The sequence below is a fragment of the Thermobia domestica genome, chromosome 10, assembly GCF_964235325.1.
Source record: "Thermobia domestica chromosome 10, izTheDome1.hap1.1, whole genome shotgun sequence".
Taxonomy (NCBI): Eukaryota; Metazoa; Arthropoda; class Insecta; order Zygentoma; family Lepismatidae; genus Thermobia; species Thermobia domestica.
This window is the reverse complement of record NC_137463.1, coordinates 220,978,860-221,000,747: the sequence shown is the minus strand read 5'-3', so window position 1 is coordinate 221,000,747 and position 21,888 is coordinate 220,978,860. Positions and strand designations below refer to the sequence as shown.

The following is a 21,888-nucleotide window of genomic DNA, read 5'->3' as shown; positions in this document are numbered from 1 at the left end:
TGTCTGGTTAACGAGTTATCTCGTTTTCTGCATAAAATAATCATGGAGACTTCAATAAAAGTGAGAGTTTCTCACTTTGAATTGCATTCACTCCGAACAAGATTTAAGAAATATTAGATTATTAGCTCATTGTTAAAAAAATGAAGTTTTTTTCCTTTTTAAAAATAATTTTGCTATTGTATAATAAACTAAAAAAAGATAACAATTGCAACATATGTATGAAACACTTAGCTTTCGGAAAGGAGCTATTATCAAACATAGGAAGTAATAGTGTCAATCGAGACATTGAGTTATTGAGCCACGATGATTAATTTGCTAAGGAATATTATGTAAACGATTTTGTTGACATTAGAGCATCATAGAAAAAGTGAAACAATTGGTCATGGAGTGCTTCAAAGAATTTAATGACCATGGCTAATATTCTAAGTAATAAGTAACAGAACTATTCTATAACTGCATCCAACAAAAATAAACGATATAAAAAATTGGAGAAAACAAATACTTTGTAATCATGATGGAAAGTTTGGGACATAAGTGTGAAATTCAGATAAGCAAATTCTATGAAAAAAAAGGTCAAAAATCTCTTTAGTATTACAAGTGAAGGAGATGGAAGCTACATGAAAATGAATGGTTTTGCAATAATTAGTTGATTAGCTAATAGAGTGATAATAAACTAAGAGCTGAAAACACTCAAGAATACAATGTTTATAATCGCATCACATAGGAATGAAATCTTAAGATATGTGAGCACCATACCTCTAAGTCTTGTTGTTTCCTAAAATAGAAACTGCAATTCTGAAAAAGCAGCACTTATTTCTATGACTACTAATTGATTCTATTGTTTCAAACAAAAAATAGATCTTAGACACACAAAAAATTAATTCTAAAGATACTTTGCACATAGACGCTGATTCTATGCATTAATTTCTTATTTAGTACAAAAATGAACACAATGAATTTTGAAAAGTTAACTTTCACATCTACCATACATTAATATTTCATTTACTAAGAACCAAATGATTACTAAGAAGGAATTCTGTAAGAAGAAAACAATACTTATTAATACACTTATTTAAAAAAAAAATATTCCTTTTGAATACAAATGGTTACCTAAAATTAACATATATTTTATAATGTGATCAACAGAAAGTGAAAAACTGCATTACGTACATTCAGAAACACATGTTATAACAAGTAACGTGTATGCAATCCGTCTTTCAGATGATAATTATTGAATGAGTTGGCAGAAATATGGTGTCTCTAGACAAGAATGAAAAGAACACTTCATATTTTGTTACCGGTTCAACATTAAAAAGAACAAAATATGTATAATGACTTTGTCAATAGTCTAATCTATTAACACAATCTATTATCACAGTTTTCATGGTGATGTATGTTGATGACAGCAACTAAATTTGACAATTCAATCACCTTAAAATCTATATATTGCCATTTGTATTGTTTACCTTGTGTGTTATTATTAAAGACTCGTCTCACTACCTGGTTATCCATCCAAATAACCCATCAAATTATTCAATAGAGAATTTTGATAAAAGAAAATAAAATGGCCTCTTCCATTGGACTATACTGTCAACATGAAGAGCATATTTATGTATATTCTAAATTTCGTTCATATGATTCTACAAAAAAGCAAATCTACTTTTAATTTATGTGTTTTTTTTATTTATCAACAATTTATTTATACATCAAAGGAAGAACCATGATGAAGAGTACAGTTAAGACTTCAACTTCAGTTTAGAAATTGCTTTGTTCAAATTAGGTATCTATTCTAATCTATGCTCTTATTCTATATACATATAATAGCTGCCCTAACCACTTCTGTTTGATTCTTAGAAAAGCTTTTGTTCGTAGAAATAACTAATAAAAACTTTCAGCGCCTGGCGAAGTGCAACATACAGCTTTGGAACTCTCCTGCATCCGACGAACAATTCGTACAGCAGTTTCACTAAACTTTAATAACTGCTATTCTGAACAAGTGTAGTAAAAATGTTTAAACATGTAAAATATGAGTAATCTCAGTGCTTCTTGTTAAGTACAGCAGTTGTGATGCTACATGTATTAATATATGTAATACTAGTATACGTTAGTGTCTGTTTCTGCCTCTAACTTGCCCTAAAAGTAGAACAGAAGCACTTCGTCTTGGAGAAGACATGGAACGCAAAGAAGATATGTTTATATGAAGACTAGAATCTTCTGAACTCACACCGAAGACTGCTCGCAGTGGCTCCAGCATCTCTTCTTCTTGAATCTGTTATTCGAAATACCTTCTGATTTTGTCCATTTGCAAACGGCCAAGAAAAGTTGATGACCATGGCTTCCCTTACAGGCGATCTTCAAGAGGAGGGAGATGTGCTTCAATGGATGATCTACCAGAAGAATGACGAAAGCGTAGAAGAAATTGATCGGGAAACATTGTTCGAGTACATCGAAACAAAGGAATTCCTTGCTGTTGTTTGGTGTGAGTACACATGTTTCCAATATCTGTCTATAACATTTTTTATAGTATTATATACCATGGTATTTGCTCAATAAGTAATATTCCATACAGATAAAATGCATGACTTGTGAATACAAGCTGCATAGTACAAAACATCCATAATTAAAAAAATTTCATAAAATCATATTATGTTATTTGTCGCTAAGAGTGGAAGTGGGAGGATGATAAGTTTATGTATATTTCCTTACTTCTGCTCCATGTGCTATGTTTCAAATGAAGTTCTGAAGTGTAGTATAAAAAATATTTGAGTAACAGATCTATCATAATTCCCGCATTCAATATTATAGAATAACTGATTTATGTGTTATAAGCAAAAGATATAGAAACCAGATATCATTAGTTTCATTATAGTAATAGTTTAGTTTATTATCATTATCCTTTTTTGTACATAACTGATAATTATCATTATTCATCTGATGTATAACAATATAAAATATCCTAGATAGATCTAATATTAGATTATGAATTTACTTTTCTAGTTATGTACTTAAAAATCATCAAGATCATAGAAACATTTACTGACAAAGTCTTCTTTGTTTCTTGATTATACGTAATTATCTTCAATTTACTTTATTTCATATTACAGAGTACTGGATACTTTATTAGCAAAAGCATAAACTTTTGTTGAAATTATAAAATCAACAATAAATTATAAAATCAAATTATAAATTTGTGCCCTGCATTGTATTGTAATTAATAATTATGGAAATTTTTATTATTATTGTTTAGTCAATTATCTGTAATTAACGTAGTTTCAACAAAGTTTAACAAATGATGAATAAAAAGATGATATATTAACGGCAAGATGGTGTGGTTTGAAAAAGATAGTATGTTTATTAAAAAAAAAAGAATTACGCTACTTCTGCTGGGGTGCTCTATAGGTATGAACAGCACACTTCTGAATTTTAAAAATAACATTACTTAGGGCCATTGAACCTCAGCCTATAACGCCATACTTCAAGAATGCTTAATATTGACTAAAATACAAACTAGATTAATTTTTCTCTATTGTAGTCAATGAAGAGAATCCAGATTGTCCAAGGATTCTGCGTCACGTAGAATTGATTGATGACGAGGCATCGGAATATGGAGTTAATATAGTGAAAATAAATGATAAATTGATGGCAAAGAAGTATGGATTCAGAAATCCTCCAGGAATTACTTACTTCCGCAGAGGAAAATATATTAAATACGATGGTTGGTATGGCAAATTTCTGTTTGTTTTTCTTCTGTGTACAACTCCTAAATTTATTTCTATTTTTCCCTTACAACTCTTAAAATATATTTTTATTTTTCCCCTTACTCATTTAAAATCAAATATTTGAAATCTTGACACCAGCACTAAGTAACGAAATTTGTCGTTTAAGTATAATCTAACTACCGTATTTTTTCGGGTATAAAAATATTTTTTTCATTACAGCACCTTTCCCAAATCGTGCCTGTCTTATGTTACTTTCACAAGATTATATCTTTTGTGTGAAAATATAATTTTTGTCATTCTTCAATCTAAGCTAACCTTAGGTTGATTTATCGTTTACTCCTCAAAATAATGTACATAAAATAATCTCCTATCTGTTCGATCTCTTTATTGCTGAACACAACTTACGTTCAGAGAGCTTTCTTTACACACTCGTGTTTCATATTAGTCATTTGACATGGCTGAACATTCCTGGAGATTACAAGTAGTAATTTAGTGCCCCCTCCGCTCCCCCTCAAAGAAAGTAAACTTCGATTATGATTGTAGAACTCTATCGGGCCCTTGTGAATTTTCACAACTTAAAGATACGTTTATGAATGAATGTGAACAAGATACTGAATAAGTTAATTGACAAAGCATATGTCCTGTTATTTATTTATTAATTCTTTTTTTTTTATTATTTGTTGTGGCCCTTCACTTCTTGTTTGCTTTGTATTGTAATGTTGTGCAAAACTGAAAAAAAACTTGATTTTTATGTGTGTACCTTTCTTGTAAATAATAAGTAAATAAGTTGACAATTTTTAAATCTTATTTAAGTGTAAAAGTTTCAGCCTTTTGGTTTTTCTTTAGGATGGTGATTATGTACTTTTATCATGATACAGTTTTAAGTTTACTTTCCTGATCCAAAAATTCAAACTTTTGTGCAAGACAATTAATTATTACATTTTTATTACCTGGAATATCCCAAAAGGTTGGAAGAAATATTGTGACCTAAGTAATTTATTTGTTTTATTTATCCTTTAAGTTCATTTCATAATGTTCTTTTATCCTACTTATAAACGCGTGTTTATCTTTGAATAAATATTACGGCTTTTGGTTGCATTATTAGAAATTAAAAAATACATTTTAAGTGTTGTGTCTTGACTTGACTATGTATTTCATAGAAAAGTAATAGTATAATATTTCTAAGATGTTATAGAAGCAGTTTTATTTGCATTCTTAACCCCCTTAGAAAATAAAGGAAACAACACTTCTTAATATTCTTCTTAGAAACATTAATATGTAAGAAGTAATAGGTAGCTGTAAACTGTTAACACATTTTATAAAATTGTTAAACTACAGCTTATAATAGTCTATGTAAAGAAATCTATATAACCTAAGGCTTTGACATGTGTAATGATAAGTGTCATAAATTGAAAGAATTAATGCATAATATACACTGACAAAATCTGATGGATATTTCTTTCATGTGACACAGACAAAAAAAATTCTTGATAATGATCAATATTTATCTTTTACTCCATATGGTTTTGAAAAAAAGAAATACCTTTAGAAAGTACGAATATAGGCTGCCTTACCCTCTACTTTGTGCCTAAAAAACAAATATAATTATTGTATTGGTTGAATGCTAATAGTTGGTCAGTTTTGCTCATGTTAATTTGTAGTAATTGTCCAAAACATTAATAAGAATCACATGTTATTAATATGGGACTAGAATCATGATCGTAAAATTATGGATGATTGTTCTTAGTAACAAATATTGGAGATTTGTTTTTTCCTTAGTTACTAGCACTATTACTGTACAAACATTTTTTTAAAAAATAACTAGATCGACGTCAATATATATATACCTAGGTATATTCAACGTGAAGTACTATTCTAGATTCATGATCATAGTTCGTATTTCCATTTGTATATGTATTTTGGTATTTATGAATTTCTAAATTATTTGTAATTTGCCACCAATCTGTATAGTACACGTTTAATGTTATTCCTTAAACATCTTTTTATCTGGAAATAGAGGGAAATGTTTCATCTTTAACAAGTACTTACCTGTTGAAATAGTTCTAGATCACCCATTTTTTAGAAATACCCTATTTGCTCTTTTATCCAGAATGTTTATAGTAAGAACTTGAAAAAGGTAAAGAGTATGCCCTTATTTCAAACAATTTCACAGTAGAATCTAATTACTACTTAACAAGATTGTATGACTATACAACATACATTTCAGTTATATTTCAGTTATTTCAAACATACTAAATTCTTCCATTTGGGTTATGGATTGTTCGTGTCCTAAGAAAAATATTTGATATACTATACATCTCTTCTTTTGTTTCGCATTGTATAATAACGTTTCTTATTCCCCTTTGTTCTGTACCAGCTAGTTTCCTTATTCCTTCTCGGCATTCCACTGTTACTCTTTTCCTATAGTTCTATAGAGTTTAAGAGAGACAACATTATGTCCACTTTTGTATCAGCAAAATTATATATTGGTGTTATTTTCATACACTAAGAAAAATTCTAATGTCTACAACGTCATGTTCTGATTTGATATAATTACCAAAATTTAAATTTGACAAAATAACAGTAGCATAGTGATGACCACACACTGGTCTCACTATTTGACAAAGTTTGAGATGTTTGTAAGAAAATAGAGGATTATAAGAAAGTTTAATAATAAATAGTAACAGGGCGCTTGTCTGTACATAGGCAGTTATAAATTTCTTAGTTCGTACCTTATATAGTCACGGCAAAAGATATTACCGATAAGGCGATATTATCACAATTTAAATCATTTAACATGGTTATTTATGTTAGATTTATTATTCTGTCATAAAAAAAGTGATGGATAATTTTCTATGTGCAACTAAATTGCTACTTTATGAATAAAACAAAGTATTTTACGATATTCATTGTAGTCTTATTGTTATTTCTGTAGGCGATCTAGATGATGAAGAAGAAGTGTTAGATTGGTTGACCAGTCCAGAAAATATGGAAATGACGGACCACATAGAAAAGGTGAATCGCAAGATGTTCTACAAGATTCAACAAATCACAGACTACTTAGCTGTGTTTCTTTGTGAGTTTGAACTTGCACACGTTTTTCTTCTTTTGTTGATTTTATTTTATTTTTCCCCTCATCAACCATTTTTCATGACTTTCCTTATTATGCTGTTTTAATTTTTTTTTTTTAGTTATCTAGCTGCTAAAACTTAAAGCTTACAACTTACATGTTTCTTTTTTTCAGAATCTAGGATAATTAAGAAACTTATTAGACACAAGGAACTGTACATGTGAAATATTTTTTCGCCGTAGGAAATATAAAAGAAACTAGACATTGCCTCTTGGGTAAAGTAACTCTAGTCATTAATACTGAATTACACGAATATAACAATTACACTTCGAAAAGCGTTTTGTAATTGTCAAAGCCATTCTAAATATTTAAAGAAAAGAATTACTAGACATAATTTTAAACAAACTGTGGGCATATTTTTCAATTTATTTTTGAATAATTATTCTGTTTATTCTTCAATTTATTTTTCTTACTTTATAAACTTGGATTTACAAGTTTATGTATTATTTAAGTTGCTTATACTGTCTACTTGGATTTCTAAAGGAGTTCATTCATGGTGAATTTTTACAAGGAACGGACATGAACGTGTCATCCGGAGATCCGAATCAAACCTAGTCCATTCGATAAACATAACAAAGATATGTCCATGCACAAAAAATTAGATGCCATGGACAACGGAGCAGGGTTGTTTTGTTTAAAACAAAATGTTTAAAACAAATTATTAAAACTTGTTTTAAACAATTGATTTTGTTTAAAACAAATTTTATATACGTTTTAAACCTTTTGTTTTAAACACGTGTATTTTTAAGGCTTGTTTTGAACATGTTTATTTTTATTTTATTTTATTTTTGTAAAAAAAATCTGCCAGAGAAAGAAAATTGCCAAAAAAGTAATCCCGTTCAGAAGATTGTTTTCTTCCCGTACAGTGTTGCCATACTTTGTACAATTACCAAATTCAGCCCTTTTTGTTATTCATCGGCCCGTTGGTACTATTTTTCATTTTCAGCTCCGTTTGTGATAAAAGTTGGTACAATTCTATCCAATTCAGCATCATTTAACAGATACTTGTCACATTTTCAAAAGTGTCAGTAAGACTTCTCCTACATCTTATGATTGATTGATTTGTTCCTCGTTTTATATATTTTTCTCATACATGGCCATAATACCGTTTTGGCCTATTGATCACTTCGAAGTAGAGGTGCGTTTGATTTCTTTACAATGCATACCGAAGATGATAATTGTTTTCCCTTTTAATCTGCGGCCACTGTTATATGTCCTACGTGCGAGAAAAGTTTCATCTACTTCCACAGTTGTTCGGGGTCTTCCTATTTGGATGTTTCTAAAAAGTAGTTTTTAAAAAGAGAAATTTCTTGATTTGTACTCTTGGGAAAAGGGGGTGGAGTGTTCTAGAACTTCTTTTGGTTTCGTGTTATAGAGCCATGTATTACACTGTGATAAAATAATGAATTCAGCCCTTTTTGTTTTCAGTTGGTACTATTTTTCAGCCCATTCCAGAGCTAGAACTGTGGCAACACTGTTCCTGTGTGAATGTTTTGGTTTCTCGTGGCTACAGCAGATCGATGTGGTGATCCACAATATATTTCGTCCCTTTTTTCCTTTGTTCCATTATCGTCTATTGTATTGTTTAAATGCTTCTCAGTTAACTTGCGAGAAAGTGTTGTAGTCGAAGGTTGGACTACTTGTAGAAATAAATTTTAAAACAATAAATTTTTAAAAAATTATCATTGAAACAAGTTTTTGTGTTGTATTCAGAAAACAAAGGGCTCTTTACTAAATTGCGGTTCTGAAATTAAAATATCGCAGGCATTCTTTAATACATACAGTACATGTTGGTTCTCAGTCTCGTACAACTTGGAATCGTTTAACATGAGTTTCACAGGAAGAAAAAAGGACATCATTTCAAGTAAACCGAAGAAACTAATTTTATACGTTTCGAACAAACGGTTGTGGGATAAGTTTGGCTCCAACTTAGGTTTTTTAAAAAAATATTTTTAGATATGGGTCTTTCAGAGCACAAGGATCCAGGTCCATTTTCTAGAAGTTTCATTTTTGCTCAGCAAAGGTAGTATCTTAGTAGCGAAGAGTCTGAAATAAATTAACCAAAAAACACGTAAAAAGGTGTAGTGTGGGCTAGTTTCATAGGACAACCGCTGGACAAGAACGTTTCTAGAACGGGGGAACAGGAGGACTAATTTCCCCCTCCCTGCTCATAAATTTAAGATATTGTGTACGCTGCAATGTGAGAAATATTAATAAGTGAAGCTCCAAATATCATTGTCAATGATGCATAATTACTTAAATAAATGCAGGGTGTGTTAAAAAGAATACACCGACGGAAAACGTCATATATTCGCAACCACGAATCCGGAAAGAAAGACAGAAAATTACGTGACAAAGTGTAATATAGAGTTTTATATGATTACCGCTAGAGAGGGGCGTCCGTTTAAAGGTCATCCGCCCTTCTACTACGTACCCTGAATTTCAAATTTTGGGACAGTAATGCAGATTCAGAAACCTTTTGCTGAGAAAGTTCAACAGAAAAAAAATTGAAGTCCTTACGCCGAATAAATACGGAGTTTGATCAGTTATAATCCATTTCCATTGTCCGCAAGGAGCTATAGGCTTATATTGCTCTCTTGTATATTTTTTGGTCCAAGGATTCCAAAGGTGGCTCTACTTTCGAGTTTCGGGCTTGCTTAAAATTCTGAAAATTGTGCCTAAGCAATTTCCAGTTTTGATCATTTATATTTGCTCCGTATTTATTCGGTGTAAGGAATTCAAACTTGTTCTGTTGAACTTTGCTTATCAAAAAGTTTCTAAATCTGCCTTACTGTCCCCAAAATCTGAAATTCAGAGTGAGGGTGGGCACGGCTGCCCTTCTGTCCACACTGACGCCTCTATCTAACGGCTGTCATATGAAACTAGCCCACGCCCTTTCACGTGGTTTTAGTTTCATTTATTTCGTACTCTTGACTGCGAAGATATTACGTTTTGAAATAGTTTTCATTTGCTGAGCAAAACTGAACATTATTGAAAATGGACTTGGATCCATTGTGCTCTGAATGTCCCAAATATTGTTTTTCTTCAGTACAATTACTGATTTAAACAACAACCAATACACAGGCTTTCAGAAAATATTCTAAAGTTAGCACTACTTGAAGTGTGCTTGAAACATCACTTTTCGAAACTTTATTTTAAAATAATTTTAGTGCATCAGTATTAAGAAATAGCAATCAAATTTATGGAACTAAAATTTCACCCACCTTCAGGTAATCAATTGAATAAACATTATGTACATGTGTGTACATTTCCAATAACAATACAATTATTTGAGCCAAATATCGTAAAAAAAATGTCATATTAAATCCAATGGTCATTCGAAAGTCATTTTGCAAACCACTGGTGTTACACAAATTAAATTTTGCAAACCACTGGTGTTACAAAAATTAAATTAGGTAAAAAAAAAAAAAAATGTGCGTTATCAGTGACAGCTCACGGAGATACAAAGTCAGCATTTTGAATCCGATACGGACACTCAAAAGTCATTTCCAAAACCGCTGGTGCTACAAAAACGAAATTTGATATATTAAGGTGCATTATCACCAGTGTACTGCGAAAATATTTAATCTTTTTTTCGAAAATCATCTTGAACAACAAGTGGCTAATAAAAATTAATAAAAAGAACTATATAAAAGCCATTTTTAATCAAACGATTTTATTTCTGTTATCAATGTTGCACTAATCAGTATATACAGAATGAATCTGTAATACTGGTTGCAAATAAAAAGTCTTAACAAATAAGTTATTACACGATTTTGAAATATGTTTTAAACTGTTCAAAATGTTTAAAACATGTTTGTTTTTTCGTTCTTGTTTTAAAAGATGTTTAAAACATTTCGAACATCTTTTTCATGTTTTAAACACATGTTTTGTTCTTTTTTTTAAAAAAAACTGTATTTTTTCCAACCTTGCAACGGAGTAAGTCCCTGGGGCCCATTAACCCTGTTAGTATAAAGAAAATCGTAGGCTCGTAGTGAAATAGCTATTACATCAACACTGTTCATTGGAAAGTCATGGTTTATAATTCATGTACCTATAAACTTCACGGATGGCGTTAAAATCGACAAATGAAAATCGAGGGGTACCAAAACATTATGAAAATAGGAAGTGTCAGTCTCGTACTCTGTGGCTATACAGTTAGCATACGAGACTGCGAAGTCAGAGTTCCTTGAGTCCGATCCCCACTCAAAGCAATCTTTTCTCTTTTATTTTCCTAAATAATAAATCCTACGTTTTAACTCCAATTAATATTTTATTCAAGTTACATACATCACAAATTTCGATGATTGTTTTGCAAACTAGCTTTATGAAATGGTTCTTAGTAATAGGGTTATTAGAGTTAGAGTTCATAAGGTTATTTACAACAGAAACAAACCATTTTGTAGCAATTTATATTTTCTTGCAAGGTAATAAATTATGGACAAATACGTTCTTTTTATTGAAGTAAAAATGTATGAATTCATTATTTGGGTACAAAAAATACACACAAAAAATGTTACTCTGCGCGGGTATCGAACTCCGGACCTCTGACTCCACAGTCCAGTACGCTAGCCATATTGTCACAGAGCACGGGACTGACAATTTCCATTTTCATAACATTTTGATAGCTACCCCTCTTTTTTGTATGTCGATTCAAGGAATATTCGTGAAGGGACCGTTTTCAATTCTGGGTCAAATCACTGTCCCTTTTTCTGGAGAATCCAAATGTGCAATAAGAAATGGGAGTTCCCATTTAAAATGTTAAAGTTACCCACAGTACCCCCGAAAGGGTGGGGATACGAGGTTGCGTTTGGTATCATTGGATAGCTTTCTCAAAACTATTTAACATCTGTTTTCGTTTGTTTTGCTGATCTGTAGACTTCGAGAGATATTGGACCGTTCCGGAACATTTTCCACACCCTGTGTATGAATTACATATACAACATATGAATATATATATATATGAATTACATATAATCCTTATATCCAAACGAACAGGTTTTGTTGGTGTTAAAACACTTTTACTTATTCTCTTGTTTTATGGGGGCTCTCTGTTTTCTGGTTGTTTATGCTAGGAAAATTTTATAGGGCTCTATATTTACTTAAAGGATATGAGTAATCATGATCACGAATTTTGACAATTTGTTGTTTTTAAAGATTAAACAAGTTCTTACTAATTTAGTAAATCAATTATGGCTTCTTCAAGACAGAAATTTGTTAGATATTCTGTATTTTTAATACATTTTTTGATATTAATAAGTGTCTAACAAAGAAGCTATATTCGTAGATAATAATAACATATTTTATTTCCGTTATGATTTTCTTAAAGAACTTACATTAAACCCATCGTTAGTTCATTAGTTGTGTGTGATATTTCGGATCTGAGGCCAGTAATTTTAACCACATTATTTGAAATACAAAATCTTCATCAACATTTCAATGAACAGATCCAGAACTATTGGAATTTTTGTTTCATATAGTTTTATCTTTTAAAAGCTATCATTATTGAGTTGATTCCAAACTATGTTCAGCACAAAATAAATACGTTTATATTTCTTGTGGTTGGAATTAAATAAATTTTCAGCTAAACCTATTTTTAACATACATTATGTAACTATGAAACTATTAAACTATTTACTTCAGTAGGAAACACTTTACTTTTCACTTTGTGCGTTCTTCGTTTACGAAACTTGACACTAGCATAATGACTATAATTCAAGTTGTGTTACTTCGTTACGAAAGAAAGGATATTACGATGCTTAGCACAATTGAATGAGTTTTAATACCGATAGAATACATTCCTCTCTTGGAATCGCTAGCAGCTAGAGTTATGAATTAAGTAGTCGCATATTAGATTCTTCTAACCAACTACACTTTTACATTCATTAATCTCCTGATGACAAATAGATGTCAAATATTCAACATGCGGTACCTAAATACGAACAACATAACACCATTACTGTTATATTTGCAAAATTATTTATGTCTCCACTTCAGAAACACGAAGTAGATTATTTTTTGTACTTACTCATAAGTTATCACTTGACTCCTGACTTGATAGGTTTTCTAATATACCTACATTTTAATTTTAATAAATAAGTATATACTCTGGTCACAAAAGTATTAATTATTTAAGTAATAGTTTCTGAGTGAAAATGAATGAAGTTAATGTGTTGTCACTGCATCTCGAAAATCTGCTATGTCACATGCTCGTTAAAAATGAGTTAATACACTACAATATTAGCAGAAAGTCGTGTTACATCTTCCCGTACATTACTATATGTGAATTCTACGTAACAAGGAAACATAAATGAAACTTAATAATATAAATAATAATAAAACATATTTTCTTCCCTTGGAAAGTTGCCAGTTCTGCACATAGCGGTTTTTCGAGGTGCAACGACAATGTGTTTCTAGTTTAATAGAAGTGCCTTCTCCTAAGATGCATGACGTATCATCCCAATTTCTTCTACTAGTATACCTCACATCGCAATAATAATAATAATAATAATAATAATAATAATAATAATAATAATAATAATAATAATAATAATAATAATAATAATAATAATGAAGTTATACTTACTGAATGGCTCAATCATCAATACTCAACGTTTTGATCAAAATATGTTTTCATCTATAAATTATACACTCTCTGATACAGTTTTAATTTCGTACTTATTTAAAGTTCCAACCAATTTCTTTCTCAATCCCCCTAACATTTCAGTGGCTCAATTTGATCATGATCTATTTTCTTGTCTGGACTAGTGATTTTAATGTTATTGTTATGTAGAATTGTTGACATGATTTAATAGAGAAGTATCACGTATCAGCAATAGTATTTATAAATAACTTTTACTATTATTCTAGAATTTCAACTTAATGATATTTTACGACTTCTAGAGAAGTATCAACATTAATATTTATAAATATCTTTTATTATTATTCTTTCAATTTCATGATATTTTACAACTTTTAAAGAGGTATCAACATTAATATTTAGAAATAATTTCTAATATTATTCTGGAATTTCTGCTTCAAGATCCTTTACAAGTAGAAAACATATTGAAAGACTGGTAATTTTGAGAAATAGGCCCCACCTGTTATGTTTCTCGCTGTTAGGGACCGGATGACCACATTTAACAGTGAGTTAGCCGCTCAATTTTCTTACACATGTTAACCTCACTTTACAAAGTGTACAGACTAGCGCCGTGAATACAAATGAGTCCGATTGTACACAAGGAATGCAAGGAACACACGAAATTTCAAACGGCATTCATTAACAGATCTTATTTTAAAGATAACCCTCGTGTTTCTTCATGCTTGAAACATTAAGTATCTTTAACATTTAGATATAAAATATATATTTTTGTTTGAATTAACATACAATTTGCCTTTAGATAGTGACGACTGTAAACAGTGTGACAAAGTGCTGGTGGAATTGGAACATATTGATGACGAAGCGGATGGAGCAGGCATCAAATTCGTGAAAGTAGACGATAAGCAATTAGCAAAGGATTTTGGTGTGTTTGCACTACCTGCAGTTGTTTTCTTCAGAATGGGTATGAAGGAACCTGTAATCTACGCAGGTAAGTTCTAAGAAGTTGAAAATCTTTCAGTGTAATATTCTACGATTATGTCTTTTAGGTTAAAGGAGACGGATAAAGAATTAGCAAGTGAATGATGATAGAATAATTGGTGGAATGAGAATGCATGAGGAAACGGGAGTACTCCGATAAAATACCCAAAGACACGATGTTGTCCACCACAAACTCACTTGTTCGGGGATGTAACCAGGGACCCCATACACCAGAGGTAGTGCTCTACCACTGAGACATTGTGTTCACTCCCAAAAGTTGAGAAATAAAACAAATACTGTATTTACGCGAATCTAATGCAAACAATTTTTGTTCAGGTAAAGTATGCAAAATTATGGTGCTCCTTAAAAATCGATGGCGCATTAGATTCAAGTACTGTTTGACTCCGTGGTTCACCGCTAACTTCATTCAAATTTATCTTTCGTTACATCATGATATATCATTACAATTCTCGATTTCTTTATATTTATCGTTATCAGATATCCTCTTTCATCCGGCTATGTTCTCTTTTCAGCCTCTAGAAATTCTTGCTATACCACTAAGAGATTTATCGATTAATATAAATCTTTTTGTGAAATTTAAAAATATTGTCTTGCTGAAATTCTGTCATGTAATAACCCTAATTAGCCTGTAGAGCGTTTGAATTAGGTGGAACAAATGTTGAGCAAAAATACATAAATAAATAAATAAATAAATAGTAAATAAATAAATAAATAAAATCTTATGACTAGTTTGAAGCATAAATTAGTGTGTGACTGTGTATTTCAAATGTTCATTTCATATACGCAGTACAGTAATTTCTTTAATAATCATCGTGTCACACAACAATAAATCACCTATAAAATTTGTTTTGATAGTTTATGTGAAGTCCGTTTTATTGTACAAAATAAATAAACTTATCCTGCCATTAATGAGCATCATATTCGCCAACAAACTTCCTTCTATTTGTATGATTTTAAGTTTCAATATTTGGGGTGCTTACCAGATTCAATGGGGTGTTAAATTCTCGTTAATTCAGTAAGTGAAGGGGTGTGAGACAAAGTGGACTACTTTCACTCACGAGAAAAACTGAAATAATATTGTTGTGTTACTGTGGGCCAGTGTGTTTAACTTCTACAAGAACCTCACATTTCAAGAAACTTTTCTTTTTCTATCTTGCAGAAATTATGAGTCGGTTACTTTGTAATTCCAATATTTAAATAAATAATAATACGCGTAAAAAAACACGGTTTTACTTTCAAAAGAACTGTAGACAAAAAATTAACGTTCTTATTTTAAACTACTACAAATCAGGAATGCAAGGTAATAAACCTTTAGCTCTACATTTGAAAAATAGTTTCAACATTTACATCTCTTGGGAAGCACATACAGCTTCTTAACTGGATGCTGGATATTGCAAAACAAATAAATAATAATTATTATTATTTGTGAATTTTCGTCGTTTTCGATATATATATATATATATATATATATATATATATATATATATATATATATATATATATATATATATATAGGGTGTTACAAAAATGTGTCCCAATATTTTGGGAACAGATTCCTCACATCAAAATAAGAAAGGGTATTACAAAAATGTGTCTCAATATTTTGGGAACAGATTCATCACATCAAAATAAGAAAGGGTATTACAAAAATGTGTCACAATATTTTGGGAACAGATTCATCACATCAAAATAAGAAAGGGTATTACAAAAATGTGTCTCAATATTTTGGGAACAGATTCCTCACATCAAAATAAGAAAGGGTATTACAAAAATGTGTCTCAATATTTTGGGAACAGATTCATCACATCAAAATAAGAAAGGGTATTACAAAAATGTGTCTCAATATTTTGGGAACAGATTCATCACATCAAAATAAGAAAGGGTATTACAAAAATGTGTCACAATATTTTGGGAACAGATTCATCACATCAAAATAAGAAAGGGTATTACAAAAATGTGTCTCAATATTTTGGGAACAGATTCCTCACATCAAAATAAGAAAGGGTATTACAAAAATGTGTCTCAATATTTTGGGAACAGATTCATCACATCAAAATAAGAAAGGGTATTACAAAAATGTGTCACAATATTTTGGGAACAGATTCATCACATCAAAATAAGAAAGGGTATTACAAAAATGTGTCTCAATATTTTGGGAACAGATTCATCACATCAAAATAAGAAAGGGTATTACAAAAATGTGTCACAATATTTTGGGAACAGATTCATCACATCAAAATAAGAAAGGGTATTACAAAAATGTGTCTCAATATTTTGGGAACAGATTCATCACATCAAAATAAGAAAGGGTATTACAAAAATGTGTCACAATATTTTGGGAACAGATTCATCACATCAAAATAAGAAAGGGTATTACAAAAATGTGTCTCAATATTTTGGGAACAGATTCATCACATCAAAATAAGAAAGGGTATTACAAAAATGTGTCACAATATTTTGGGAACAGATTCATCACATCAAAATAAGAAAGGGTATTACAAAAATGTGTCTCAATATTTTGGGAACAGATTCCTCACATCAAAATAAAAAAGTTCATTTGGGCTTGTGCTCAAAAATGGATAGTTTCGTAGTTATAGGGTGCCGAAAAACGTGAAACAAGTGAACTTTAAAAGTTCTGGCTCTACTACTATGGAACCTTTTCGTAGTTGGGTCAAGACATCATTGAGGAACTGGTATGTGAATTATCCAAATATCCATGTTTAAAAGATGCTCCAGTACTTGCACACCAATTTTTAGAGGTAGGTGAAGACAGTGATCAAGTACTCCCAAACAGTCTCTCTAAAAATGATTGTGGAGATTCTGAAAGATGGATATTTGGATAGTTCACATACCATTTCCTGAGTGATGTCTATAACACGATTGGATCGTGTTTGGTTCGATTCCTGTTCGGACTAGCCATTCTTATGACACGAGTGGATCGTGTTTCTGTTCGGGCAAGTTGTTTTATGACTGTATATTAGTTCGATCCTTGACTGTCCTTATTTGGGAGACGTTTCGTAATACCAAGTATCCATTTTCATTCGGTTCTTACCTGTTCTCCTTATAGGATAAGTAATTGTTATAACTCCACTGGATACAACCCTTATTCGGTACGCCTTGTTTATGGTGGATTTTAATAGTTGGTGGGAGAAGGACATTCGCTACACAAATGACAATACCAAAATGAAGAGTGCGCAAACCTCCAAGTTAGATCTCGAACCAAAATGACTTAGTTGAGGTTGCGACTGCGAGTACCCACCGTCCTTGCCACGCCTGCTGGCATTAGCGGAACAAACACAAGTAATCAGACATGACATCCACCATTTCGGTAGTAATTGTGCAGAAAATACTGTAAAGGTAATAGCACACAAAATATATATAATATGTAAGTTTTATTCAATCAACACAGCTTATGTATGGTACTTACGTTTACAACATTACAACATTTTATTAAGAAATTTATTCAACATGTACTACCACTTTGTGAGCCCATATTCGTATTAATTTGGAATTTACATGAAGAAATAATTATATATGATTAACTACTTTCTTTCTTTAAAGAAGATGAAGCACTGTAAATGCCGGTTAAAATTTATATTTCACGATGCACTATCATTTAACACACGCTATTTATTCGGATCACACTTTACTGCGCTGTAAATTGATGGATTTAGGGGGGGGCAGTAGAGATATTGGAGGGCAATTCTTTGGAATCTTCTTCCCATTTTTCTTTGAACGGATATCCTGTTTTCTAGGTTAGCTCCAATTTCCATTGTCCGGCTGCATAGTTGACAGTGTACTTACTTATGGTCCCACTGATTAACAATCTATAAAGTAAATTGATCTCTCGTCTTGCCTACGTTTCTTTATCATAAACACGAGTAAAATTCAATATTAGATTTAGTATTTGTTTTTGAATAGCAACGTTTGCGAGAAACTGAAACAACGTGCTCTTACTTAGTTTCAGCTAAGTTAAAGTGTTTTATAACATTTTCGTGGAACTTCACTATAACTTACGTGAATAATAAAATAACGTAACTTCTGCAGTTCACTCTTGCTTATGTTAACACAATTATACAAAAGATCATCAAATTAACGTTGGATATTGGTGGCAAGTTGTGTACATCTTCTCTTTTCTATGGCGTCCATTTGCACACACACACGTTTTGCGCGTTATCCTTCTGGCGTCAGTAAGATTGCGCCAGTCACGCCAGAGAAAATATTTTAAAAAAAATATCTACGAGTGTTTCACAACGAATATATATATCAGAAAGGATTAAATGTGTTCTTCATTAAGATAAAATAATTAAAATACTAAAAATAATAAAAGTATTTCTAGATTACTTCAGATTCTGTGGTACTATATTTTATAACATCATGACCACATCACATTCCTTTTGTTCGGTGAACAGTAAGTACAAGTCACCACTCACAGGACTGCCAACTCATAGGTAAAGATTAAACTAAAACACAGTTTGCGTCGACGTACAGTACATGAAGCCTTATTCCAATTCAGCCAAGAAAAATTGGGAAAATTAAAATGGAATGGGAGTGAGGGGGGCTACACGCTCACATGTATTGACCCGACTATGATCGGTCCTATAGTAGTGGAACTATGAACCTTTAAAGTTCATTTTTTTGACGTTTTCGGCACCCTATAATTACGAAACTATGCACTGCCGACCACAGATCCATATGAACTTTGTTTCCTTTTTTGGTGTGAGGAATCTATTCAAAAATATTATGACAAATTTTTGTATCATTTTGTATCAGTGGCGTATTTACGATTTTGTTTCGGGAGGGGCTTTGCTAACTTTCGGGTGGGGGGCTTTGCCTGGAAATGTGAAAATTCTGCAATATATTTCATTTACTTTACTATACTAAGTAATATTTCGGGGGGTTAAGCTCGGAATCCACCCCCCTAAATACGCCACTGTTCTGTATATATATTTAAGGGAACTTGGCTAACTCTACTCCCTGGTACTTACTGGTGCAACATTCAGAGCAAAATCCATCTATTATTACTAATGCTCAGGGAATTATAACGTAGCATCTATTATAAGTTAAACTATTTTTGTTGTACTTATAAGTAGTACAAGTGTCACTGTTTGGAGAAATCAACCAACAATAAACACAATTAGCAACTTAACAAATATATATATATTTTACATATAAAGTAAATAAATAATCTGTTGGAGCAGAATAAAAGAAAACTATCAATTACCTTAGATTTGCAACGAACGATATTTTTTTAAGGCTGTAAAAATTCCTTTTTTTTCTAGATTTTCTCCAAAACTATGAACAAGAATTCACTCTCAAGAATATGTTTGTTCAGTTCCACGTAGTCTATCGATTGATACGTCTTGTCTTATATTTAAACAGTGTTAATCAAAAATTAAAATTTAAAGTGTTAATCTTAATTTGGAGATATATATATCTCATTAAGCATACTATATGCTGTCGCTTTGCTAGGTCATACTGAAAAGCTTGATAAGTGTCAGTTTTATCTTAATAGATGGTGTGGTTGCCTTATAGCATCAATTTTACATTTACGAAAGAAAAATCTTGTTTATGTTGTTTGTCTCGAAAACTGCGCATGACGATTTACACTCGCCCGTATCATTTTGTTGAGCTCATGAGATCCACCGATTGGTGTATTTCTTTGAATAATCTTTGGACTTATATTTTTTGTTACAAGCTAATTGTTGGAAATACGTCACTAGTTACGAGCTAACCTGTCAACTTTAACTACGTAAGATTCAAGGCACATGTTCATTCACGGCTGTTCAATGCTTTCTATCTTGAATTATCAGAGTATCCGTGGTGTTATAGAACATACCTACCGGTACCAATATAATGTACTAGTAATGATTAGGAAAAACAGTTTCCTACCTTGTTCATACTGCAAGTACTGGAATTGTGCATTTTATCTGCATAAATACCTCCACTAGCAGTACTATCTACTATTAAAAAAAACTGCTCTAATGTAATTGTTTGTAGCGATCTTCTATCTTCTTGAGAAGTTCACTCACAAGTGACTTATTTAAACAGTTACAGTCCTGTACACAGGCTTGATTTGTATTTTCACATACATTTCTTCTACCCGATGCATCCTCTTCTGTTATAAGCCCACGTTTTCTTGAACACAACCACATTAATAGTTCTGTACTCCATAGATGCAAATGGCGCCTTTCGTTCAACTCTACGAGATAACACGAACGAGTGTTCGGATCGTGTCGGAACCGAAGACTCCCGAAACTCGCCAGAAACACACGAAAGCTTGTAAACACAATTACATTGTTTATCCAGTATGTGTAACAATAATATTGTGGAATTTATGCCACTTAATATATGCCACCGAACAACACTTAATTACGCATTCAGCTTTATATTAGGAATCTGTTAAAAAAAATAATAATATAGCCTATGACACCTATTACAAGAATTGTTATTGTAAATAGTGTCCTTCTAAGAACAGTTCTTTGCGGTATAGATATTAATAATAGAGGAAGCAACTGATTTTCTAACACACCATATCCTCCATAGATGTGAATTCAATAACACAAAGAGTGAAAAAATGATCGACTGGACCGAGACTTGGACCCGGGACCTCCGGCATACCGTGCCGATGCGTTAACCACTACGCGAATATAAATTTGTAAATAACGTAGTAAAAAGAAACACAGAAATTGATTAGTGCAAATACATAAAAAGGAAAATAAAAACTCAGAAATGTTGGCTTGAAGCATCCATCAAAGAAGGAAAGATTTATTTTCGTGATTAAACTTTTCCCTACTACGAAAATCGCTTAAATATGTTTAAATTTTTGCACTACTAATTCTCAATAAGTGGCAACCTAATAAACAAACCACTAGATAAACAACATTGTTTCTAAAATACTATTTAATCTATCAAAGTAGCATGTGTAACGGAATAACTCCTTGTAATATAGTAATTTCAAATTGTGTATCTTTAGTACGTAGCATGCTCCATTGCGGTCATAAGTATATTTGTAATATTTTTATTTCCTTTCAATTTCGGAAGATGAAGATTGATTTGCGTACGGATTTCTATAACTTATTGAGATTATATTAAAGAGAACTTATTCGATCAACAAGTTTCAAAATTACAGATAAAACGAAAGGTATTATATAAACGTTTATTTCTATAAATGTTGCAAAAAGTTCCGAAATTACAGACAAAACGAAAGATATGATATAAACGTTTATTTCTATAATATTGCAAAAAGTTTCGAAATTACAGACAAAACGAAAGGTATGATATAAACGTTTATTATTATAAATGTTGCAAAAAGTTCCGAAATTACAGATAAGGCGAAAGGTATGATATAAATATTTATTCCTATAAATGTTGCAAAAAGTTCCGAAATTACAAATAAAACGAAAGGTATGAAATAAATACTCATTTCTACAAATGTT

The 21,888-nt window shown here is 31.4% G+C and overlaps 1 protein-coding gene across 4 annotated transcripts in view; it reads left to right on the top strand.

The window, feature by feature from the left end:
* The window catches only part of hlk (hulk), a 266,967-nt gene that overhangs the window by 193,107 nt on the left and 51,972 nt on the right, over positions 1-21,888 (top strand). For all 4 annotated transcript variants that reach the window (XM_081729126.1, XM_081729125.1, XM_081729128.1 and 1 more), the window contains 4 exons: positions 2,348-2,479; positions 3,533-3,715; positions 6,655-6,795; positions 14,250-14,438. In XM_081729126.1, the coding sequence (XP_081585252.1) occupies positions 2,348-2,479; positions 3,533-3,715; positions 6,655-6,795; positions 14,250-14,438 (645 nt within the window). The remainder of the gene's footprint in view (positions 1-2,347; positions 2,480-3,532; positions 3,716-6,654; positions 6,796-14,249; positions 14,439-21,888) is intronic.